Source organism: Peromyscus maniculatus, chromosome 4, assembly GCF_049852395.1.
Source record: "Peromyscus maniculatus bairdii isolate BWxNUB_F1_BW_parent chromosome 4, HU_Pman_BW_mat_3.1, whole genome shotgun sequence".
Classification (NCBI taxonomy): Eukaryota; Metazoa; Chordata; class Mammalia; order Rodentia; family Cricetidae; genus Peromyscus; species Peromyscus maniculatus.
Window position 1 is genome coordinate 27,882,092 of NC_134855.1, and position 26,843 is coordinate 27,908,934.

The 26,843-nt window shown below is 36.9% G+C and overlaps 1 protein-coding gene across 4 annotated transcripts in view; it reads left to right on the forward strand.

Annotated features, from left to right (window-relative positions):
• Epc2 (enhancer of polycomb 2) overlaps positions 1-26,843 on the forward strand; it is a 111,415-nt gene that overhangs the window by 63,546 nt on the left and 21,026 nt on the right. For all 4 annotated transcript variants that reach the window (XM_006974287.4, XM_006974288.4, XM_042275267.2 and 1 more), the window contains exons 3-6: positions 9,084-9,229; positions 19,882-20,088; positions 24,538-24,686; positions 25,499-25,631. In XM_006974287.4, the coding sequence (XP_006974349.1) occupies positions 9,084-9,229; positions 19,882-20,088; positions 24,538-24,686; positions 25,499-25,631 (635 nt within the window). The remainder of the gene's footprint in view (positions 1-9,083; positions 9,230-19,881; positions 20,089-24,537; positions 24,687-25,498; positions 25,632-26,843) is intronic.

Genomic DNA, 26,843 nt, shown 5'->3' on the forward strand with positions numbered 1-26,843 from the left:
CACTTCCGGAACTTAGTGTCAGTATATACAAATGAAATTAAAAATAGTTTCCTGGATTTGTGGATTAGGAAATATATATGTACAAATGCACATTGAGAACTAAAAAAAAGCATCAGTAGTAAACAAGAATTGTAATTTGTAGTATTATATTAGTGAATTAGGATTTGATTAGGTACTTAAAATTAACTAGAAATATTTAAGCTATAAAGAAATCAATAACTTCTGCCCTCTAGCCTGACCAAGATCTTCGGAGCTAGAAAAAAAGCTCAGGTTTTTGAAGTGGCTAAAATGCTTTATAAGGGTAATTTTCACAAGGCTAGTGATTATTTAAGTAAAGAAAACAGAAATCAAAATGGAGTTATTGAATAGATTTTTAATGCTTGTGAACTGGAACTGAATTCTTTATACTTTTTTCCTCCTACTACTTACTGCTTCAAAGCTGGGTCTTCGATGATCTATATTGTAAGTTGCATCTTTGCTCTCATCATTAAATATTATGTCTGATTTGTTCTTTTAGGGTTTACTTTAAATTTATTTTAAAAAATAAAAGCAATGCATATATTATTAGGCTCGATTAATTTTTTTTCTCACATAAGTCAGTCTGGTGTAAGACATGGACTTCCAGGTACAATGTGGCTGTTGTACTCCTGAACTCACAGCAACTGCGATTACCTGTACAAAATCTACCCAAGATAGGCCTGTCAGCCCCTGTCATGGAAGGGGAGAACCTCTTGGGGCCCCACTCCTTTCTGAGGATTTACATGCAGTTAAGGTTGATGAGGCAGGTTGATGGAAGAAGCATTGGTAAGACACTCCACGTGCCTGTAGACAAGTCGTAACACATGCTCCTAGAAATAGCTTTAATACAACTCATAGAACCACACACCCAGACACAAAGTAAAAGTGGGACTTGTTGGAAAGAAAAGAGGGCTGGGGATAATGGTAGGAGAATGCGACAGTAAGAGTTTAGGGTTCGAGGGCAGTACATTAGATGTGTGAAGGTGTTATGAAATCCATTATCATGCATAATGTATGTAATAGAAATGTCTTAGAAAGTCAATCTCTAGTGAAGCAGCTACCTTTAATCTTAGCATGTTATGGTTAATTTAACAGAATTTTGAAAGTCCAGGAAAGGGAGTCTCAAAGAGCAATTGTCTAGATTAGGATGTCTTGTGGGTATGTTTGTTAGGCCTGCCCACGGTGGGTGGCATCATTCCTTTGGCAGAGGATCCTGGGTTGTAGGAGGGTGGAGAAAGCTAGCTGAGTACTAGCATGCATGCATCATTCCCATTGCTGTCTGCACTTAACTATGGATGTGATGTGACCACTTCCCTCAGCTCCTGCCTGTGACTTCCCTGCTGTGATGTAACTTGGAATTGTGAACCAGAAAAACCTTTCATCCCTTAAATTGCTTTTGTCACAGTATTTTATTATAGAATAGAAAAGGTACCAAAACGTACTTTTTTCTTTCAGTGTTTGTCTTCCAAATTCTAAATAATGATACTACTATCTTCAACTGCTTTAAAAATGTTATCTCCTCATTTCATACTACTTAAGATCAGAATTCAGTTTTTTCATATGTCAGCACACTTTGACTGTGGCTTTACTATTAAATCAGTATTCATTGTATGTTAAGCAGATGTTATCAGCTGATACTGGTGATCAGTAATTTCATTTTTCTTGATTAAGTTGTATTTTCAAAGGAAATGGTCTTCCTCTCTTTGTGTCTATTACTGTGCTGAATAGTTTTATGTAAACTTGACTCGAGCTAGAGTTATTTGGGAAGAGGGAACCTTAGTTTAGAAAGTGCCCCCATCAGATAGGCCCGTGAACAAGCCTGTAGTGCATTTTCTTAATTAGTGGTTGATGTGGGAGGGCCCAGCCCACTTGCGGTGGTGCCACCTGTGAACATGTGGCAGTGCCACCTGTGAACATGTTGTTCTGGCTTGTATAAGAAAGCAGGAGGAGTAAGCCAGTAAGCAGTGTTTCTCCATGGCTTTTTCATTAGCCCCTGCCTTGAGTTCCTTCTCTAACCTCGCTCAGTGATAGACTATAAACTGTAAGCTAAAAATAAATGCTTTCCTCCCCATGTTGCTCTTGATCATGGTGTTTTATCGTAGCAATAGAAACCCTGACTATGACAATTTCTATCTTATATTTGTCACAAACTCTTCGGCAGGAGGATAGCTTTCCCAGTATTCTCCAAGAGTGGCAGAGTCTGTCATTTCTCCTGTGGACCTTTCTTTGGAGCTGTTCGTTTGGCTGCAGTATTCTAGACTAGCTGCTGTTAGGCTTGGTGCATGCTTATCATTCATCATCCTGGGGTTCTCTTGCTTCTTTCATGTGTTTGTTTCCAGTTCCTGGAGGGCCTGTTTTCTTCCTTTTAAGTGGACATATCTTCCTTCAGCTTCCTAAGTGTACATAACAGGTGGACTTTGTTGCGGGCCGTCTATATCTGAAATTAAGTTCTAGTTTGGAAACTGCCATCCATCAGAATTTTGAACATGGTTTCCTTTAACTTTCAATGTTGCTATTAACAAATCATGTATATGTATGAATTGCAGATTTTCTACAAATTTGAAATTTGTTGTTGTAAATGTGTTTCTTTTTCTGTAGCATTTTGTTCCTGTTATATTGTTTCATTAATAATTTTCAGGATATATTGTTTTTCTTCTTGCACTGTCTGCTTACTCTGAAATCATTCCTGCTGTTTGTTTTTTACTTAAAAAACTGAACTACTCAATTATCCATTGATATTTGAATAAGATCATATAACCGATGGTATTTTTAACCTGTCAGCTCCCCAGAGAAGGATGCTTTGACTTTATTCCTGAGTGGCTGAGTTGAAGGATGGAGTAGGAGGAGTGGAGTGGCTGTGGTAGGATAGATAGTTCCTTGTGTTTTACCTCCACTAATATGGCACCTCGGCTTGCCTTTGATACACTAGTGTTGTAGTTCACAGTTTTCTTTTTCCTTTTTTTAAATTTGCATTTTATTATACATATCAACCACAGTTTCCCCCCTCTCCTTTCTTCCCATTATCTACCCCCACCTCTTTCCTACCCCCTCCCCTATCCACTCCTCAGAACAGGTAACCTCTCATGGGGGTCAACAAAGCATGGCATACCAAGTTGAGGCAGGATCAAGCTCCTCCCCCCTGCATCAAGGCTGAGCAAGGCATCCTAAAAGGTTCCCAAAGCCAGTTCATATGCCAGGAACAGGTCTTGGTCCCACTGCTAGGGGCCACAAACAGACCAAGCTCCACAACTATCACCCACATGCAGAAGGCCTAGGTAGGTCCCATGCAGGCTCCCTAGCTGTCGGTCTAGACTCCATGAGCTCATGAGCTGGGGTCAGCTTTCTCTGTGGCTTTCCCCCTCATGATATTAACCAACCAACCAACATGCCCCTCACCCCACCCCCACCTCCCCCACCCCATCCCCAGCGAGCACTCATATAATCCCTCCTTCCTCCCTTCAACTTGACTCCTGGAGCTAGGAGCAGTGCTTGGCTATGGATCTTTGCATCTGCTTCCATCAGTTACTGGATGAAAGTTCTATGATAACAATTAGGGTAGTCCCCAATCTTATTACAGGGGCAGCCAGTTCAGGCACCCTTTCTACCATTGCTAGGAGTCTTAGCTGGAGTCATCCTTGTGTAGTCCACAGTTCTCTGAAGAAGCCGTTGTAAATCAACTTTCAGGTTGATATGTGAGAAGAAAGGATTTCTCCAGCTACCCCGAAGGAGAACAAACTCAACTTATCTATATAAAGATTTCCAGCCAATCTTCTTGTTTTCAGACACACAGTCATCCCCTTTGAAGGTAACTTGATTTTAGCTAACTCCTAGATACAGAGGAGGAAGGGGACTGATCCTTACTGAACATTTCAATGTTCTCTTACCTGCTAATTCAGGTTCTCTATAATCCTGAATTAGCAGGTAATATAATCCAGTTATTGTTAACTTTCACACCATTCTTATCAGCTCTAACGACTTACTTGAGAATGGAATTTTGAGACAAGCCTCATGATCATTCTGCCTTATTTAACTTCATTTAACTTTGTTGGAGGAAATCTACCTCATATATTTAAACTCTGGCTGTTTGAGTGAGTGGCTCCTCTGTGGTGTAGTTAACTATGGAAGGGTATCAGACAGAACTGAGTAAGGGTTCAGGGCAAGGTGGACATCTATAAATAAGAGGTGACTTATGTAAAGAGTTCCAAATTCATAAATAAGTAGAGAAGTAATCAGGATGGGCTTTGTTATTTGTAAAGTCTTAATTTTTAAACACTCTGATTGGCATGTTCAGTATATCAGAGAATATGTATGCTGCACGTGGTGCTGCACTCTTAATGTAAATAAAAAGAAGAGTTTAAGTAAAACTGTGCAGTCGGCTGTATTACCTAAAGGTTATGAGGTGGAGACCAAATTGGAGAAAATAGAATGTTTTGACATCAGCAAATAAAAAGGAATAGCAGAAAATATTGACTATTTAAGATACTATTGAGCAAAGTACCATTCCTTTCCCTTTTCTACTTTAAAACTGAGAAACAGACATAATTTTAGTAGTACTTAAAGTAGTATTAGAAGGTGAGAAAAAATATGTGTCTTAAAGGACTTTCTAAGACATCATTAGAAACACTTATTGTACTACTCATTACATCAGGTCTTCAGCTGTAGGAGTTTAGGCCTCTTGTGCTTACCATTCAGTGGATGCCTGGAAGGAGGAAGGAAGGAAGGAAAAAAGGAAGAAGGACATGAGAGAACATACACCCAATTAAGTTCTCCCAGCTCCAACAGTTGGGAAACTGTGAAGGGGGAGAACAAAAACGAGCTATATTACCATTCCTATACCTTTCCCTCCTGGAGATTTGAGAGAAAAGATAGAGGAAGAGAATAAATGTTTCCCTGTATCCTACAACATTTAATGAGCATGATATACTAGTTAGCAGTCATATCAATAATGATAGTGTGAAGTGAACTGCCTCATTATTATGTGCTCCACTGAATTGGATACCACTCATTTTATACCATGCTCAGTTAGCTACTTCAATCTGAAAACATCTTGCCATATTTCAGCTATTGGAAATCTGATCTTCCTGGTTATATGTGTTTTCATTCCATTAGGCTGCTGTGCTTGTTAGATACTTGAATATGAATATGGCCAAATGCTAACTGACTTTGAAAGGTACTCCTAGTTAGACTAATAAGCATATATTCCTTAAGCTATAACCAGTCAACTTGAAAATAATTTATGTGTTCTGTCAACAGACTATACAAGTTTCTTTCCAATGCAGCAGCTGTTGCTCTTCTTACAGAGAGTAACCAGACTTTCTTGGTGGACACTGAAGGGAATTTTCTGCTTTCTTTCCCACTTCATTTTTTCTTCTTAGCATGATTATGCACATCTTTAAATCCTCTTTGGTTTCTTGGTTGTTTCATTGCTGATACACTTTTACCACAAGACATTTACATGCAGGGAGATATATGCCCGTATTAACCTTTTCAGTGCCTTTGTATATTTCATTCTTTGAGATTATGATATAATATTTCTTTCCTCCCTCCAAGCTCTCCCATATTCCCTCCCCACTGTGCTTCAAATTCATGGTCTCTTTTTTCACTAGTTATTATTAAAATCTATATGCATATGCATATATATAGGTATTCCTAAATATAACCTGTTTGGTCCAATATTATGTTACTTGTATGTATATATATTCAGAGCTGACCATTTGACACCGGACAACTAATTGATGTGCTCTTCCCCAGGGATGACTGTTTCTCCTTTGCCCAGCATTCCTTAGTTGCCTGTAGGCTTAGGCTTTGTGGGCTTTCCCCATCCATGTTGACAAGTCTGTTGTTGTCTTTGTTGGGCACTTATGTAGATGAGACTTTATGGGTGTAGCTTCTAACATTACTAGGAGACACAATCTCAGCAAGCTCCCTGTTCTTCTGGCCTTCAAAATCTTTCTGCCCCCTCTTCCTCGATGTTCCCTGAGCCTTGGGTATATGAACATTTCCAGCTCTTCCCGTCTCACCTCTCCCCCCTCCTTTTCTTGTATATAGGGGGTGTTTTACTTTTTTTTGTTTGGTTGACTGGCCTGCAACACTAACCCATTGTTTATATTATTTGTTATACAGCAAGGAAAGATGTTTTCTGGGTTTCAAAAACTGAGTTATCAATAAATTAAAAAATTCTGCTTATAGCTTAAAAGTCTCTTGTACCACATTTAACAGATGCTGTTTTAGCCAACAGCATTGAGTTCTCGCTTTCCCCAAGTACTATGTAGAGGTATATAAGTATGATGAAAGCAGTGACCACTTTTACAAGAGAATCTGCCTTTTTATCTGATAACATAAAGAACCCATGTATGGGGTAAACAGAATGCTGAAACACCTGTACCTGATTTGGAAACAACAGAAAGTCTAAGTCTCTGATGATGCTTGTAGTTTCCGAGTAAAAGAGAAAATGAGAGTGCTAGCATAATTAGAGTGCTAGTTTAAGCTAGTCTTTGCCCCAACTCTGATTTAGCACATTGCCAGGTCTCCTGTCAATTCTTATCATTAATTTTCTAAACTATTTCCCAGCTTTTCTTGTCCTTTCCCCTGCCTCACAAGTGGGGGTGCTGGCTTTTGTCAGAATAGAATAAGAAGATAGAGCAGATAGGAGGTGGAGGAACAAGAGGTGAGTAAGATTAGGTAGGTGTGTACAAGATGGTCATGCAGATTTTATCTATAGCCTTGCCCTTGGACTTTGGGGAATTTCTGTTTACTGTGGAAAGCAGCATATTGGGTTAAGCTCCTTAGCACTTTGGAAAGTCTTTCTTTAAAATAGCTTCTGCTTGTATCAAGCTACCTGGTTAACTGTTGTTAGTCTGCACACTAAAGGTGTTCATTGTGTGCAGCTGCAAATAGCATTTTCTTTATGGAAGAAAGAAGAGTGTTTAGTAATCTGCAGAGTTCGTAGGATTTAAATGTCTCTCATTGAGTTTGATATGAATTGGATTGACTTTTTGCAGGCATTCTTGTGAAGAATAGTCATGTAATTAAAAATAATTATAAAAGACTAAATTTTAAATTTCAAGTATATTTTTAAATCAATCATAATTACAGAATAGTATAAGTTCACCAATAGCTAGAACTCCTGACTCTCTAACTTCATTGTGTAGGATATGGTACAAGTTAAATACATTAACATTGTAAAATGTCAGAATCTGAGACTCATTGGGATGTAAAATACCTACTACATAGGGAGGCTGAGGCAGTTGATTTAGTAGACATAGAGCACATGAGCCATTGCCTGGCCCATAGTAATTGGTATAAAAGTATATAAGTATTGGCTAACATTTATTTTTATTTTTATTGTTGGTTTTTAGTGGTAAAACACTTTAAAGAATGAATTAGAGTTCAAATCTTATCTGTAGTGACTGGTTTTATTGAAGTTAATAAGCATACACCTCTGTTTCTATTGTCACTGTTGGGAACTACCTTTAAAAATGTCTTGTTGAAGCCGGGCGGTGGTGGCGCACGCCTTTAATCCCAGCACTCGGGAGGCAGAGCCAGGCGGATCTCTGTGAGTTCGAGGCCAGCCTGGGCTACCAAGTGAGTTCCAGGAAAGGCGCAAAGCTACACAGAGAAACCCTGTCTCGAAAAACCAAAAAAAAAAAAAAAAAAAAAAAAAAAATGTCATGTTGAAATCTTCGAATGGCACAGATAAGACCTATAGTTACAGTGGGTCTACCTTCATATGCAGGCAGTATTAAATAACCAGCACACTGGTGGCTGGTATTCTTACTGCTTTGTTCTAAACTCTCACCACACATTTTCAGTGAATATTTGTGCACTTTAGCCTTTTCAGTAAAGACACGATATTTTAAAATGTTCAACAATGTCTATTAGAGAGAAAAACTGGTATTCCCTTTTCCATCCTTGAACTACTATCCTGATAGCCCCTCTTGAGCAGGCGTAGAGAATTATCAGCAATTTCTTTTTTTCTTCTTCCAAATACTCTGCACTTAAAACATAAGTACGCCTACCCATGCATGTCCTTTCTACACCTTGGCCTTCTGCCTCATGTTCTTTCAGCTTCACCCCCATCATGAATGCTCACAGCTCATTGCCACCCTGGCTTTGGATGACGTTCTGAGCATGTGTACACCATCATTTCTCTTTTCCTCTATGGACTGCTTATTTTCCATTTTCTTAACTTCTCATGGAGTCACAACCAATCCTGTATGTATTTTTCTATGTAAATTTAAAAGTTATTGGAATTACCAAGTCAGAGAGCATGTATTTTAATTAATAAATACAAGCTTACAATTTTCTCCTCACATTCCCAAATAGCTAAATATCAACTTTTATATCTTAGTCTAGCTGATGTGTGAAAAATACTATGTCTGTGTCTGCCTGATTTGCATGTTTAAAAGTCCATTGCTACTTATTCTCCATTAAAAATTCTTTGCTAGTTTTTTTTAAGGTATTAAGTATATTTTCTTACATTTCAGAGAAACCATAAGAAAAGTGGCTCTTTTTTCCTTAGTTCTTTGTATATTGACTTGTTATAAAATTTTATATAGTCAATATTTTAAATTAGTTTTTAGTGTTTGAATTCAAAATTGTCCATATATCCTGAAATTTCTTCTTCTATTTTAGTGTATCTTAATTTTTTTAAACATTGTGAGATATATCACTTACTAGCTTTACAATAAGAGTAGGAATTAGCCTTAATTTGTTTTGTAACTAGCCTGCCATTCTAACACCACTAAAAAAATGTTTTTATTTACATTTTATCTTCAACAATTTGTATAATATACTGAATGCTAAGCTTAATTATAATTTTTTTAATGTTCTTCCATAGTTCTTATGTTATTACACTGGCATGTTCATCTATATTACAACTACTATTTTATGTTTTGTCATGTATGTGGGGACTTTAAAAGATAGTTTCTCAGTTTATGTTTTTATTCTTTCAAACTTTAAGTCATGTGTAAAGCAATATACCTGCCCTTGTACAGTCTCTAAAACTAATTTTTGTGTCATAATTTCAACTCAGTTTGAAGAATTATTCTCTTTTTTTTTTTTAGCTTTTAACCTAGACAACGAGCAACCAGATTATGATATGGATTCAGAAGATGAGACATTATTAAATAGACTTAACAGAAAGATGGAAATTAAGCCTTTGCAATTCGAAATTATGATTGACAGACTTGAAAAAGCCAGTTCTAACCAGGTACTGTACCATGTAAAAGTGTCTCTTTATGATTAAACCATTTAACACCTTTGCTTCTCCTCATCCAAGTGTATTGTGTGAATGTGCTGCATTTTACTGTTTGTTGAATTTCTTTTTTTTTTTTTTTTTTTTTTGGACATCCTAGAATTTCTATGTGAACAAAATACTTCATCATTTTCTTGAATAGGAACATAGAGAATAATGTTCTTACCTTTTCCCATATGAATAGAATAGTGTTATATTGCCTTGATCCTTTGCATAGTTGCTATATTCTTGATAGTTCTGTAACTAATTTTGTTTAATTGAGTTTCTGAGGTAGTTATCTTAAATCTTGCTCAGTTGCCCAAATTTATACAAATCTCCATTATTTTAGTGAGTTTAAAGTTTAATAACTTGCATATTATTCAAAATGCTAAGTTCTAGAAAATTATTCACAAAGTAATTGAGAATTTTCTTAGTGAGCTATTCCAAAAATTTACAAGCAATTTAAAATAACTGTCTTTCTAGAAAAAATTAAACGGCACATGTCAGGAGATTTTAAGTGTTTATCCTTTGACTTAATGACCTCGTGTCTGGAATTATTCTGCAGAAAAGTAAATAGATTGCTGGGGATGTAGCTCAATGATGAAGCTCTTACTTAACATATGTTAAGACCTAATATCATCTCCCTTGCACCACAAAAATTAGAAGAGAGACATTTGCCTGTATGGTAGAATATAATGCAGGCATTAAAATAATGAGTTTGAAAAGTGACTTATACCTTAGGACATTATTTAGTACATGATACTCAGTTTTGAAAACAGGATATAGAATTTACCTAGAAAACTGAGGTTTGGGTAAAACATATTTGCACATGTACATTAAGAAAAAGAAGATACAACAATGTGCCAACAATGGTTGTATTGGGATGCTGAAATAATTGGAGATTTTTGTATTCTTTATGCTATTTTTTTTTGTCTTGCAGGCTTACTATAATAAAGGATGTATTGTTGCATAATTAGATTTTTAAATAAACTATTTTTAAAATTACTTTTGGTGTACCTGTGTGGTATATTAATGTGCTAATTACTCATTTTTAAAGAAGTTAGGGATATAACAAAATTGCAAATAAACTATACAATAGAGTTAATTTTTTAAATCAGTTTATCTATAAAAGTTAATTCCCCTTACAACTTAAATTCTTTAACTCTCTAAGGTGATGGTTCTCAATCTATGGGTCATGACCTCTTTGGGGTTGCATATTTACATTATGATTTATAACAGCAAAGTTACAGTTATGAAGTAATGAAAATATGAAGTATGAAAATAATTTTATGATTGAGGGTCCTCACAACATGAGGAACTGTATTAAAGGGTCACAGCATTAGGAAGGTTGAGAACTGCTGCTGTAAGGTATTACCAGCTCTTCAGGACATTTTAAAGCCTTTCCATTGGAAAGTTACTTGACTTTGATTACTTGTTTTGACTGAAAATAATACCCAGTGTTCTATCAAAAGAAACATACTTTGGGGCTGGAGCTAAAACTCAGTTGGTAAAGTGCTTACCAAGCATGCTCAAGGCCTCGAATTTGATCCCTGGTACTGTCATATAACCGTGTGTGGTGGCATGTGCCTGTAATGCCAGCTTTTCAGAGGTAGTCAGAAGTATTATAGGTTCAAGGATTGACAGCATGGCCAATTTAAGACTAACCTGGGCAACATGAGACAATGTTTTAAAAGGTGGTCACAGTTTGTGTTCACAGTTGCCCTGAGTTTATATCCACAGGTATCAAACAGTTTCTGGGGTCCGTTTATATACAAATATTCCCAGCAAATCTAGGCTGGACTAGTCTTTTGGAATTTATTCTATTTTCTATAATGGCTTAGAAATTCACTTGGTATGGCTGAGATCATAGCATCAAAAGTCTTCTGTTCTCTGTTGAATGGGTTACTTGCTTAGTGTCTAGACAAACAAATAGATGATGACATTGAGTGAGACATGAACAAGCTCTACCTTTGTGCAGCTTATTATTCAAGTAGGAACAGAATAGATAAACAAAGGCACACACCTGGCAGCTCACTATGCACGTATGCTCAGTGCCATCTTGTTTTCTCTTTGTTTAGGAATGAGATTCTAGGCCTTCAGAGGAGTTGCTAAACAGAGGGCATGGCAGCACCTACTGGGAAGCACAGAGAACTAATAGCAGAGTTGTCATCAGAGGACTGTGAAAAGATCCTGTTAGCAGAACTAAGGGCTTACAGACCTCAGAAGGCTAGCTGTCCTCCTAACTCCCCACTCCATGCATTCCTGTTTGTCCTTTGGGGGGCTGGCATGGATGGCATCACAGGGCAGAGGATTGAGTTTGTAGTAAACTAGTATTTGTTAGGTTAATAGAGGAAAAACTTAAAAAGACAGGCAAAGTTTCTGCTCCTGTCGTTCTGGAGATCAGTGCACTAAAGTCATTTTTGCAAATGCTGTGGTTTCTGTCAGTCTCCATCTATTGTTTATTTCTGTGTTTACCTGTCTTTTTTCTCTCTGTGATGCTAGGCATGGATCCAGGGCCTTGTGTCCACTAAGAAATTTCCCTACTACTAAGCTCTCCTCTTTTCTTGACACTGTTTCCAGTGTGTGCAACAGCCTTGTCCCTTCCAGTTTGCTCTCTCTGAACTGTGCTTGTTGTTTTCTTTCTTTGTGGCAAGGCCTCTCCCCTTGTTTCCCAGGCTGTTCTGGAGCTTACTGTAGCTCGGGAAGGCGGCAGCCTCCTTGTGTGCTGGAAGAACAGCTGATATGTTGACATTTTATTCTCAGTATTCATGTTCTGTGCATTTGGGGGTAAAAGCGCTTCAGTACTGGTTTTTAATGGATATGATAAGCCATGTACCTCTGCCCTTGACTTCTTTGGCTGGCTTCGGGAGTTTTTGTTTGTTTGTTTGTTTGTTTGTTTGTTTGTTTTGTTTTTTTCCTCCCTCTTCTCATAAAACGTCTTGGCATCTCCATCAAGACCCTTCAAGTTTAAAACCCTTCTAAGACTAAATTAACTGTCCCATCCTGGATGATCTTAACATGTCTTAGCAGTGACTACCCAAACTCAACTAATCTTTTTTTTTTAATCCTTTTTTCAGTCTTGACAGCTAATTCTAATGCCTGAACTTAGATTGCACCTCTTACTGGAAATGGGAAAATGATAGGATCTTTTTTTAATCACTTGACAACATTATAAACATTATAAATTGTTGGTAGTTTAGATAAAAGTATTAAAGATAACATGTATGAGTCTAGGTCTGGAAAGTACGCAGGTGTTCTTTAAAGTGGTTTATTCTTGCAAGCTTCTTTGTACATTTGCAGTCGTTTCTAAGTGAAATGGTTGGTTGTTGTTTTGATACAAGCTGCCTTAAATGGCATTCTCTTTATTTGACTTTCCTCTCAGTATGAATTCCTTGATAAGATACTTTGTAAAACAGAAGGCTATGCCCTTTTTTCATGTATACCTATGTATTTTAGGCTGGCCTTAAAATCACTGTAGTTCCCCTTGCTTTACTTGCTGAGTTTTGGGATTGCTGGTGTGTGAATTATGCCCAATTTTTTAAAGTAATCATTTTCTAGAGTCATTTTTAATGTTTTCCCTTATAAAGCCTGTTACCTCCTTTAACTAACACTCGATTTTCACATGCTTATTAACGCTGCTCTCCACTTAGCACACCTTCCCTAGAAAGACTCTTGACTTCCTGCCTTCTGCCACCCCATCCCAAACAGAATGCTTCTGACAATCAGTGTGTGGGGGAAACAGAGACCCACCACCCATGAATTGCACTTTCCTGCCTTCCTACTTACATACCTCCTTTATCCTCTTTTATCCCCAACCCTTCCTGATTTGATTGTATAACTACATATTTCGTCTTTATCTCATTTTTACTTATCTTTTCTCACATCTCTTGTCTGTCTTCTCAAAAAAGTATCCATGGATCTTTGTTTCCAAGACAACCTTTTTGTTTAATCTCATCTTTTTCAATAAACTTCCACTTCATCTCTCCCTTTTTGTCATATATAAATTTTGAAAAGATAATTTGAAATACTTGGTGTCTCCTACATTTACCATAAACTTTTACTCATACTCCTGAATTCTTTAAGTTCCTAGTAGTCTCCAGATTGTTATCCAGGAGCCTCTTCAACCCATGTTCACATCAGTATCTTTCCCTGTATTATATTATGTGATGTTGGCCACATTTGATGATTTCGTTTTCTCTTTTTCTATTGCCCTTTTCTGTCAAGTGTGTTCATGCTCACTTTGGTGTCCTATCCTCAGCTCACATTCTTTTATCTTAAGTTCCCATCAGCTACTTGCTGGCCCTCAAGTTCTGTCTCTATCTGCTAAGCTCCAGGAAGTATTTCTCTAGAACATTTCTAACATAGCAGAATCTTCAAATTCATCATTTTCAGACCCTTATCCATTCTTGAGGTCTTCCTTTCTTTCTTAATTAAGGGTATCATCTTTCATCCAGGTGACCAGCATTGTACTTAATAATTGGCTTTTTTATAATCATCCACAGCCAAGTATACCCTAAATGAAACCAGCGATTTTGTTTTGAAGTGATACTATCTTTTCCACCTCTTCCATTTTTATTGTCTCTCATCTGGACTTCCATTCATTCTGCTAGTTGCTATTTTATTAAAAACTTGTCTTAAGAAGGAGAAAAAAAATAGTAGATGGTTTTTGCTAAAGACTGTCTTCCACTTGATCCAGGTATACAACTCTCTGGACCCCCAACGCCCTATGCCATTTTATAGATCATCCCTGTGGACCCCCAATGCCCTATGCCGTTTTATAGATCATCCCTGTGGACCCCCAATGCCCTCTGATGTTTTATAGATCTTCCCTGTTCCCTCTGCGTCTACATTTCTAATACTGTGGTTTTAGTAAGCATAGTCTAAACCCCAGTCTGATGGTTCTTTACTAAATATTTTACAGCTGATTAAAGTCCATCATCATCACTTCCTGTAAAAGTAGCCACACTAGCTTCTTTCCTGCTCCTTCCACTTAGCCAGAATCTATATTGAAGTTCAGGGATGTGCGTCAGTTCTATTTTTCTGATGCTAGATTCCTGCCAGAGTCTATGAGATCAGAAATAGAAGGGAAGCTAGAGCTCTGGCATCTTCCTAGGAAGATTCCTAGAGCATCATTAATAGTTAAATAGTTCTTTTTCAAGAAAAATATGTTGATAAAAGAGCTATTTTGTTGTCTAGTCCTCTCTTTGGCTGTCAAAAAGTAGTTTTTAAATAGTCACACTGTATGGTGTGATATTTTTAGTACATGTATGTTATCAAATCAATGAAAAAGACTCTAAATTTCTTTTAGAGTTTTACAATTGTATGAGCACAGAGTGTTGCTTTGCGTGTTTGTAGGTGCACCATGTGCATGCCTGGTGTCTGCAGACGTAAGAGAATATTGGATCACCTGGAACTGGACTTAGGGATGGTTGTGATCCACCATGTCAGCGTTGGGAAACAAGCCAGGGGCCACAGCAGAGCGACACATGTTGTTAACTGCAGAACCATTGTTCAGGCCCAAGGAATCTAGTTTTTAAAATAACTCAAATTTGGTGTTTAGAATTTCCACGGCAGCTCCAAGTGTTATTATACCCAGATTTGTTCTAACTTTGTAGTGCTGGAAAACCAGTGTTGTTCACATTGCTGAAGAGGTTGGTTTTAACACAACAGCAATCTTATCAGTATGTGGCTAGGAGAAAAATTTTCCTAAATGAAAACTATAGTGAAAGCTTGGAATGAAAGAATGGATTACACGTATTTTTCTTTAGTAGTTATCTCAAATATGGAAGTAAGTGGAATAGTGTGATTTGTTTGTTTGGCTAGTTGGGGTGTATGTTTTATTTTGTTTTGAGACAGGCTCTCATGTAGATCAGGCTAGCCTGGAGCTCAATCCTCATGCCTCTACCTCCTGTTGAGATTGCAGGTGATTGCCACTAGGCCTGGCAATCGTATGATTTTAATGGATTAGTTTTGGTTTCCTATGAACAAGGAGCATATTAAGTTCTTTAGCTGTGGCATTAATAGGCTTAGAATTGAAGTGGAAGTCTTTTTCATTTGGACACGTGTCCTTTAAAAAAGAGTACATGGCTGGTGTTACAATGCTTTCCCAGGGATCCTGTCTCAGACGTTGTGATTCCGTCAGATCTTCATTACTGTGGTTTGAAGACCTTTTCCATTTTCTGGGCCCTGGATAAAAATAATGCTTTTTCTTCATTTTTATACTTGTAGAATACTCAGTGTGTTAAGGTATATAGTTCTACTTAATTAAATGCTGGTGTTTTTTCCTCACATTGGTTTTCCATAATTGTGTGGTATTGTACATTTGGAGTCATCTGATAAGTGAAAAATGTTTGTTGTGTTATATGCATACACTCATGTCAGTCCTTCACTCTGCCCATTGTAAACCAAGTGTTGTTCCTCATTCTTGGAGAACATGAGGTGGGAAAGTCCCATTTAACACTTTCAGTGTAATATCGATGATGACAACAGTGGTTTGGAAGAAGAAGGGGAAGGCAAAGCCGGTCTGTAGCAGAGTCCCCCTCACAGAGAAGCAACGCCAGCTCTCCCACAGGAAGAGTTGCTGTAGTACTTACTCTGCCTGTATCTCATTTCACCAGTCTCTGTCCTAAGTTCCCATTCTCTTTCAGCTGTGTGTTTGTCTTGCTTTCATTTCCATTTTGTGAGTTTCTTTAGCTAGACAATTTATCTTAGTTTATTTTCCCCTTTCTCTCCAATCTGAACTAATGCTGAGCTGATGATATTTCCTTTTTGCCCATTTGACTTCTGTAAATAAAAAAAAAACCCTCTCATTTTCTTTGGTAATTTATTTGTCTTTTCAAAATATATTGAAATTTCAGGGCCTTAGGTTTTTAAAGTCTGTCAGCAAACTAAATGGTCCTTGATACCACAGAGCGTGTAGTGGTCAGGAAAGAAAGCCCAGTGGTAAGGAGTTTCCTCCCTGTCTCTTGATGCCCAGGTGACCAAGCAGCTCAGAAATGTCTGAGAAGTAACACATTTACTACAGACCTTTTCGCCAATCACTGCTGGCTTCCACTGTTTTTTTTTTTTTTTTTTTTTTTTTGGTTTTTCGAGACAGGGTTTCTCTGTGTAGCTTTGCGCCTTTCCTGGAGCTCACTTGGTAGCCCAGGCTGGCCTCGAACTCACAGAGATCCGCCTGGCTCTGCCTCCCGAGTGCTGGGATTAAAGGCGTGCGCCACCAACGCCCGGCGGCTTCCACTGTTTTAGTGAATAAAATGCATGCTAAGTGACAGAGGTTTTTAAAAATTATTTCAATGTGGTAGAAAAGCCCAGCATAATTATGCCTACCTGTAATAGCAGCAGTGAGGAGCTGAGGCAGATTGTAAACCAGGACTATACATAAACAAACAAGCCAATAAATACATGTCAGGGGGGTTGATTTTTATAGATTTTTGGAAAATATAGCTGGCATTGGAAAAATGTCAGAATGTTTAACTATAAATTGTATGTTAAATTATTAGTTGTAATACAGGATATTTTAAAAGACGACAAAAAAATTTAAAAAAAATTGCAAGCTGGAAAAAGAGCACCAGAAAGGAGAGATAAACAGAGGTGATTTAGTCCTCTGTATGCGGTGCATAGGAATGTGTATGCGGGAGCATAGGAAGTAGTCACAGTGTAGTGTGGCATAAGAATCTCACTATTGGTCTGCCTGACTGGAAAAGAGCTCTTGTTCTCCTCACTCTTTGATTAGACTAAGTTCTTGATTTAATTAGCAAAGATTGCAAAATAGCATCAGCAACATAATGATCCAACAGCTGACACGCACACAGCATGGCATAGCATTGTTTCTCCTGGCCTCCAGAACACGAGAACTGCCAGGGATGCTGTGACGCTGTCAGTGGGAGGTAGGATTTTATAAGCTTCAGGAAGTCTGTTCTGGACTAACAGTGTAGGTCAGGAGATGAGCGCGAGCGCTCTCCTAGTCGGCATTAGGGCCTGAGTTCACCTACTACACTCTCCCAAGGACACATGGATATGCAAGAAAGAAATGGGACAGAAAGCTCAGTTCTTGTTCTAGTCCTGTTCTGGTAGACTTTAGGAATCTATATTACCATTCCAAGAACTTTTAATAATTTGAAGCTACATAAGATCGTGTTTAGAGGGTCAGGGAGATAGATAGATAGATAGCAGGTAAAAGCAACAAGCCTGATGGCCTGAATTCAGTTCTCAGAACTCGTTCAAAAAGTCGGATGCAGTGGCCTAAATCTGTAATCCTGGTACTCATAGGATGGTAGGTAAGTAGAGATAGGAAATAACTTAGACGCTCACATGTTAGTTAATTTAGAGTTCACAGTGCAGCAGCAGAAACAAGACCCTGCCCCAACAAGATGGAAATCGAGAACCTACTCCTGAAAATTGTCCTCTGCCTCCACACAGGAGCCATGGCATGTGCAGGCCTGCATTTACATACACTCATACAAGTTAAATAGGCGTAATTTTTAAATTGTGTGTTTAGAATCGTGTTTAGAAACACTAGTCCTTTTTTATACTCAGTTGTCACATGTTCTAGAATACACAAGTTGAATTATCAGTATATTCTCTTCCTTTTTGAATTACCGATATAAAAGTAAACCCAGTACTCAGGCTGGGTTCTTGTTCTCAGCACTCCCCTGGTTCCAGGTCTGTGATAAATGCTTTCCTTAAGAGCTCTGACATAGGCATTAAGGGGTTTGTTTCTCCTTTATGAATTCAGCCAGCATAATGCTGATTACCTCAAAATAAGATGTATAAAAATTTGCTTAATCATATACACTGCCTTGCTCCTTGAGAAGATCAGACCAGTCAATTAGCTGTTTAGCAGGATGTAATGGAGGTGTCAGTTGCTTACAATGAACTCTAAATTAGAAAAAGATCATGATGCAGCAAGGTTTTAATGGTTTGACTGAATACAGCTTGGTAGTGTTTACTATCATTAGTCATTTGAACACAGTGACATTGATGACCTGCTGAAAGCCTTCTCTTCAGTTAATCTTTTGACCATGTTTTTACACTATTTGTTTTCCTGTCCTAGCAACCTGATCATAATTAGTTTAGACTTCCAGTTGTAGCAATAGGAAGGGGTGTGTGTGTGTGTGTGTGTGTGTGTGTGTGTGTGTGTGTGTGTGTGTGTGTGGTAGGGCAGCCAAATTATAATAGACCAGTTAATCAACCCAAAAAGTCACTACATAAATTTGGGAAGCCCAATGCTCACTTGTACATTTATTCTGTAAAGTTACGTCAACACAGGGACTTCCATGAGAAATTTATTTGTTCAGTTGTGTCTTTTTCAGATGATTTTATGTAACATATAGGTAAATGTATATTAATGAGAAAACATCTGCTTATTTCTGATTTATTTATTTGTTTGTTTGTTTATTTATTTATTTTTGGTTTTTCGAGACAGGGTTTCTCTATGTAGTTTTGTTGCCTGTCCTGGGGCTCACTCTGTAGACAAGGCTGGCCTCAAACTCACAGATCACAGAGATCCACCTGGCTCTGCCTCCTCTGAGTGCTGGGATTAAAGGCGTGTACCACCACCGCCTAGCTATTTCTGATTTCTAGGGAACATGTCTTAGGTTCTATCTCAACTTGTGAAAAGGGACTCCTCTAATGTGGCTTGGGTGGCATTACATCAGCAAGGCTTCCCAGCCTTAAAACGACATGATCTTTTTCTAATTTCGAGTTCATTGTAAGTAACTGACACCCCCATTGCATTCTGCTAAAAAGTAAGTGACTGGTCTGGTTTTCTTAAGGAGCAAGACAGTGTATATGATTAAGCAAATTTTTATACATTTTATTTTGAGATACATCAACATTATAACAGTATCTTAAACCAAAGAGTGTTGAGAACAAGAATTTTCTAGCATTTAGCCAGCTCAACTATTAGGGTACTTTTATATGTAATTCATACAAGGATTCAAAATTGCATAATGTTGAAATCTGCCCTTTTATTTATCAGTTTCAAAATAGTCATAGTGAGTTAAAGTATATTTTGAAGACAGATAAAAAGAAATTCATATCTTCTAATTTCTACTGAAAACCAAACAGATAGATACTAATAAACTTGAAACTAGCAAACTTCAATATAGTAGAATCTTCTAATATCAGAAAATTTTAAGGCTTCTAGGTATCTTCTTTTCCAACATTTACACAAGACATATCAATAATAGTCTTTCCAGGTATCACTCGTCCAACTTAATTAAATATTTACATGTGTGTATATGTGTTTGTGTGTGTGTTTATGTATATGTGAGAGTGTGTATTTCTGTGAGTATATGTGTGGGTGTGTGTAGTCCAGAGGTTGATACCTGCTTTCTTTCTTTCTCTACCTTTTTAGTTGTAGTTCTTCACTGAACCCCATCTCCCCAGGCCCTTATCAAATATTTTAAATAGTGGAGCCACTACCTCCCTGGGCAAAATACTAATTTTTTTAAATAACATCCCAACTTATGAGTCTTTTTGTTAGGTTGAATAGAATTATGTTTTCACAGCCACCCCAATATCTAATTGTAATTACTTAAATGAATCCCATTTTCTCCAGTTGCTGTAGTTTAAACTGACTTTGTTGTCAACATTGCCCTTGGTGACATCTTGTGCTTTCTGTTTAGCTTGTAACACTTCAAGAAGCAAAACTGCTGCTAAATGAAGACGATTACCTTATTAAAGCTGTATATGACTACTGGGTGAGAAAACGGAAAAACTGCAGGGGGCCATCCCTCATCCCCCAGATTAAGCAAGAGAAAAGAGATGGCTCTACCAACAATGATCCTTACGTTGCATTTCGGAGGAGAACAGAGAAAATGCAGACTCGGAAGGTAATGTCCGCATTGTATTTAATTGCATGTAGCTTGATAGTATTTACTGTCATTCATCATTTGAACACAGTGACACAGATGACCTGAAAGCCTACTTTTCAGTTGATCTTTTGACCATGTGTTTACAGTATTTGTTATGCTCGCCCTAGACTTCCAGTTGTAGCCATAGGAAGAGTTGTGTGTGCTTATACACTTGCAGGTTTTGAGTTCCTCAATGAATTATACATGCACTCATGAATCACTTCTATTTGAGAAGCTGAGAATCTGAACACTACTTTTCCTTGGTTACAGAGGAGTTTTGAAATGATAGTCTTGTTCTTGCAAGTGAAATGGTCTTGTTGCCTCTGAGTTTTGAGATTGTAGGAAGTAAGGAAGAGTTCTTTTTCAAACCTGTTCTGGAAATTACCAAAAGTAACAGTGGCATCTTTTTCTCACCTTCTTAATTGTCAGTTGTGTCAGATTTCAAATTGACAGACATGTCTACATCTGAATTCCAGAAGTGTGCATCAGAATTTAAGAGAAATAAAATTTCATACTGTGAAATGATATGATATAGAATAAAATGGAAGTATTGTTTCAGGGGATTGTTCACTGGATTGCATTTATCATAAAGAACAGTAAATACTACACATGGTATCATATTCTGTTAACTTCAAGAAAACAGGAACACTTAAGATAAAAACTGAAGAATTATAATTTGGAACAAAGCATTTTCTGTGGATTCTTGTTTCTGCTAACATTGAAAGATTATCTTCGTCAGCTGTTAGCATAACAGCTGTGAAATACAGCAGATGCAGGGATTTATATATTTTAGGAAAAATTCTCCTACCAGTTAATAACTAGAATTTTTGTATGTAAGTTTTTATTATGAATGTGGTTTTCCTAAACATAAGAGGATGGATTTCCCAAGAATATAAGTCACTAGCACAGACTTATTTTTCAGTTTAGCACCCCAGTCTTAACTGAGAAGAGCTAAGGATTTTGGGGTTATAACATCTTAATTAGAAAAGACTTTTTAAGATGAACTAAGTTTGTGAACACAGTAACTTTGTTTACATATGGACTGGCTGTGAAGAAAGACTTGTCAGTATTGAAAAGTGCCAGTTGCCTTTTAAAAGCAGTGTCATCATTTGGGTTACATAATAAACATGACTATTAGTAATCTTTTCTGCAAAGACAGTAGTATTGTGCTTCCTTTAGTGTAAAATCCTTGAAATTGATGATTTATTTGCATATAAGTGACATTCTGGATATAAAAGTATACTTTATTCTTTTTTAACAATGTATTGTGTAATGTATTACTAGTAACTGTTTCTTAAATTAGGCATGTCAATCACCAATACCAATTTTTCCTGACGTTGCTTCTTGCCTTTTGTCTAGCTCATTATTTTCATTTTCCTCTGCAGGGTACTGCAATTTCCTTTTCAGTACTCTTTGTTTTTCATTCTTCTCTCCGATTTTAGACCAGATGGATTATCCCTGCCATGCACTGTGCTATTAACAAATGCATATTGTGTCTCAAAATGGGAAAGATGGGAAAGTGCTCCACAGATCATGCCACACACTAGGTAGAGAGGAGGTGGGCAGGATGCGGCATATAGGATAATACTGCTGGTAACGAGGCCCTGATTCCTTTCTTTGCCTCATTAAACTTACAAACACTTAGAGCTTGTGCAGAGGCCAGAAGGACCACTGTTTGCATGGCAGTGTTTGCAGGGCAGTCTAGAAGTTAACTGGAACTCACTGAACTAAAATCAACTTGGATATTAATAAGTACTTTAGGACATTTTTACACCAGATGATCTTATCTGAATGTACTGGTTAGAAAGTCCCAATCAGCATGTGTATTTAATATGCTAACTACATAGATACAGTCTTATTTATTGCCTGTGCCATCTGTCTACCTCTGACTCAGAAAATGTAATTGGGTGGGAAGGGAAACTCCCAGGTTCACAGTTCTGCCTGTGCACATCAGTCACCTGTGAATCATCTTTCATTACAAAAAGATCTGCAGTTGACTCCAAATGACAGTAGTTTGAAAATCATTTCCCTAGGGATTTAATGGTAGGTACAGAAGTATAATATATAGCTGCAATAAGAAGAATTAAACCTGAGGAGCTGGAGGGATGGAGCAGTTAGATCATATTGGAAAAGATGCTCTTGGAGAAGACCTAAGTTTGGTTTACAATTCACAACTTCTGTAACTTCAGCTTCAGGGTAACTCAACACATGTGGCTTCTGTGGGCACTTGCACTCATGGTACACATAACTGCACACACACATACCATTAAGATAAAATAAAGCATACATGAAAAAAATCTTTAAAGCAACATAAGCTGGCCCCATGCAGGGACAGTTACAGAAAGGGTAAAGAGTTAGAAACTAGAGAGAAATGCCAATTGAAGAGAATAGAAACAGTATCAGTGTGAACTATTGTTTTTAATGGTGATGAAGTATAAAGATAAACCTGAGAGAAGGATTCTGCTGTGCAAGAAAATGAAAACATTGGAGCCATAGTAGGTCACAGGAGCCAACCTGAAGGGAGCTGGGAAAGTTTAAGCATCAAAATAATGAGAGTAATGAATCAGCTCACAGAATAGCCCATGAGCCCATACTTTACTTAAAAGGGAGATTAAGACAGAGACTGGAAACGTGAATGTTTTTAAGTCAAGCATAAGTTTCATGTATGTCTTTATGCTATCTCCCCCATTCCTAACACTGTTCTCCACTTGCTGGTCCTCTTAACACCTGCAGATTGTCAGTTAGGATTACTCTTGCTGTGAAGATATACCATGACCACAGCAACTCTTACAAGGAAAACATTTCATTGAGGGGGCTCACTTACAATTTCAGAGGTCCAGTCCATTATCCCCATGGCAGGGAGCATGGTGGCATGCAGGCAGATGTGCTGCTGGAGGAATTAAGAGTCCTACATTTTGCAGGCAACAGGAAGTTGACTGACAGTCACACTGAGAGAAGCTTGAGCAAGACACCTCAAAGTCCACCCCCACGATGACACACTTCCTCCAAGGCCATACCTAATAGTGCCACTTCCTTTGGGGGCCATTTGCTTTCAAACCACCATCGTCTTCCCTTATACCTCATGTCTCATGTATTACCACCCCCTCCAAGATCCATTCATCCTCTTTCTGTTTTCATGACCGCACATATACACATCTGTGCATACACAAATTTAAATCTAGATTCTACACATGGGAAAAAATGTAGTATTTGTCTTTCTGAATCTTGGCTTATTTTGTTTAACATATTGATCTCCAATTTTATCTATTTTCTTTTAAATATGATTTCATTTTTATAGCTAAAAAAATTCCACTGTGTATATGTACATTTTCCTTATTCATTCATTACAACTTTTTTCTAGAGATATCAAAACTTTAAAAAAAAATCAACAGGAACAGTTTAAACTTCACCATTTGGCAGCCACAATACTAATAATTATTTCATGTGAAAGAACCATTGAGCATTAAACTAATGAGGGAAATTTTAAGGACACACAATGCTTATGTAATTATACAACATATTATGTTAATTTAAAAGGGAAAAGAATATTTTAATAGGTAAACCTGACAGACACCATCTTAATTGGGTAATCAGCAGTAATAGGACAAATTGTGGTATCTAACTCTTGATAGGGTGTGAGACAGAGTCAACATCATTTCTGTGGTAGTTGTACCAAAAACATACAACGTGAATGTAATCATGGGAAAACATCAGTGAAACTCAAATTGAGGAATACACTACAAAAATAAATATTCTCCATTTAAAAAAGGGGATCATGATGATCACAGAAAAATGGAAATTTTCCAAATAATGAGGTATTAGAAGTATAACAACTAAAAACAGTGTTTAATCCTGAGTCAGACTTGCAAAAAAAAAATAATTTTGAAAATAAAAATACTGTCTCACTGATATTCTATTGATCTTAGTTTCCAGATTTTGATCACTGTGTTGTGATTATATGAAAACATCATTGTTTTTGTAAAAGCAGATTACAGTATTAAGTGATGTTTGTTCACCTCAAATTTGGAAAATACTGCAAATATTATGTATATTTATACACCTAACTGGAGATAAAAAGCTAGTTAAACTTTAAACCTTTGGGAGATCTGGTTAAATATCCATGAAAAGTTTTATTTGTGCTATTTTTGTAATTTTGTACGTCTGAAATTATTTCAAAATAAATTTTTGAAGAGTAGAAGGGGCATTAGTTATCAACATTTTTATTTTTCTTAACATTGCTTGTACTTAAGTTTTCAACGTTAAACAGATAAGTTCTTGTGGATTTGCTATTTGGGTTTGTTTGGGTTTGCTATTTGTTTATTTTAATAATTTAAAAGTTATAGGATAATTGAGATTTGGTAAGAGCTTGTTAAATGAAACTGGAAACATGGATAATTTCATTATTCTTTAAAATTATTATTTCAAAAGAACCGTAAGAATGATGAAGCCTCTTATGAAAAGATGCTGAAGCTGAGGCGGGAGTTCAGCAGAGCCATAACGATTTTGGAAATGATTAAGAGAAGAGAGAAAACCAAAAGGGAATTATTGCACTTAACATTGGAAGTCGTGGAGAAAAGGTACCATTACCCCTGTTTGTACTAGGGCCATGATAGCCAGGCTTTGTGACCGTAGATAGCAATGATATAGTAGAATTTCATTTCTGCCTTTTAAGATTTGTGGTTACTAGTTGTTTTTAAAATTAGATTAGTATGGTTTATATTTCATTTGGGGGCATTTTGGTATAGAGAATTGATCTTTTTAGATATTGTCAGAGTCATTGTGCTTTTCTTAACAAAACCTAGGGATTATCTTGCCCATTTCTCTGTATTACTTTTTCTTAAACACTGTTTAAAGGAAATGAATGGTTGAAAGGCGAAATTTCCTGTTTCTATTCTTAAGAATTAGGATCTACGAAGTATTCTCCTGCATAATTAAATTGACTGAAGTTCCATTAGGTTTTAGGGAATTTTGTGTGATGCTGAAATAAATATTCTAAGCAATAGTCCCAGTGTTTAGTTAGGTGAGAAAGTCATGTATTGTATGCCTTAGTCATTTCTCAAGTTTCTTGTTTGTTGTGTTTTTAACTGAACCTCAAATATGAACTTGTTTGTTTCTGTAACTTTTCTCTTTAACAATAATCTGCTATCCTAAAGCTAGGCTTGGTGGCACATGCCTGTAATTTTAGCAGTTGAGGTTGACCCAGGAGGATCAGGAGTTGAAGCAAGTTTGAGGCCACCTGCACACTTGAAGCTCTGTCTTATCTCTTCCCACCCCCCAAAATTGATAGTTCTGTTTTGCTCATTCAGTTACTTAAAATGTCATAGTTTTTAATATATTTTTCTTTCATTAAACTCTGCTTTATTTTCTTATACTTTATTATCTTTTCAAGATATCATCTGGGAGATTATGGGGGTGAAATCCTTAATGAAGTGAAAGTTAATAGATCAGAAAAAGAGTTATATGCCACACCAGCAACTCTTCATAATGGAAACCACCACAAAGTTCAAGAATGTAAAACTAAGGTAAATAATTCTTTGGAGAGAATCATGGGTGGTAATATTGATTACATAATGTTGTGGCAAAGGAAGACAGTAAATAGCATGGGTTTGTTTGTTTGTTTTTTTTATTATCATGCTACTGCTTGATGGGTGTTTTATATACAGCTGACCCATTAGTCCCCTCAAGAACTCTACCTCTGTGACTTCTAGATCATACCTAGTAAGTGTCACATTGCAGTTTGAGTTCATGTCTCCCAAAATGCATTGTTTTGATGTGCTGTCTGCTTCTCTAGAGAACAGGGTCATTGCCAGAACCAGCATTTGCCAGTTACATACCTTGATTGACTTTAGAAAGTCCTCTGTATTCTGGAACATGGTCTATTCCCAGTAAAAGAGCTAGCCTTGATGAACACTTAGTGCTCATTTGCTGTATTCAAGTATTATTTAATTTGGGTATGTAAAACTTCATAGAGCCTTTCATTTTAAGAAGTTTAGATTTAAATAAGCATTGACCTGAAGCATCTAAACAGTAAGTAGAGGCTTGCCTGCAGCAAGATTTTATAAGTGACTTGGGGTGTTTGTGGAAAATTCATCTTTAAAAATGTCATTGTTTTTCATGGGTTCATTTTTAAACACCAAGGAAGAATGTGGAGCAGTATGACTCCTCCTCATTCAATGCATGTCAGTTCAACCAGCAGGTTCTTATTAATCACAGGCATCTAGCCCACCCACCCGATTCCCTTTGAATCACATCTCAAAGAGAGCCAAAAAAAGGTTATCAGCACAACAAATGTCACTGCGAAAACTACTTTTTAATCAATCCACTTTGTATCTGTCAGAGCTTTTCCTAAGAGTATCATTACATAAAATTTTAGAACATAAAATTTTAACCTATAATGATTGATAGAATTACATTGAATCTTACTTTAGGTCTTATCTAAGTCAATAAAAATAGTCTGACTATTATTTTTAGAGATACAGTGTAACACATTATTGTCTTACCCTACACACATAGTTACTATATGTAATTTTCATTCTTCCCACCTTAAAACATAGAAAATTGCTGAGAATTTGGAGTTTTCCTTTTGATCTAATAGTTTATACCCAATTATCCATCTCTATCAAGTAGCTTATATTTCACTAAGTATGATCTGTCCCTCAAACAGCATTTCTGTTGTATGCACTGTTTCTCATTCTAAGGTAATTTTAATATTTTGGCTACATGATTCATTATCT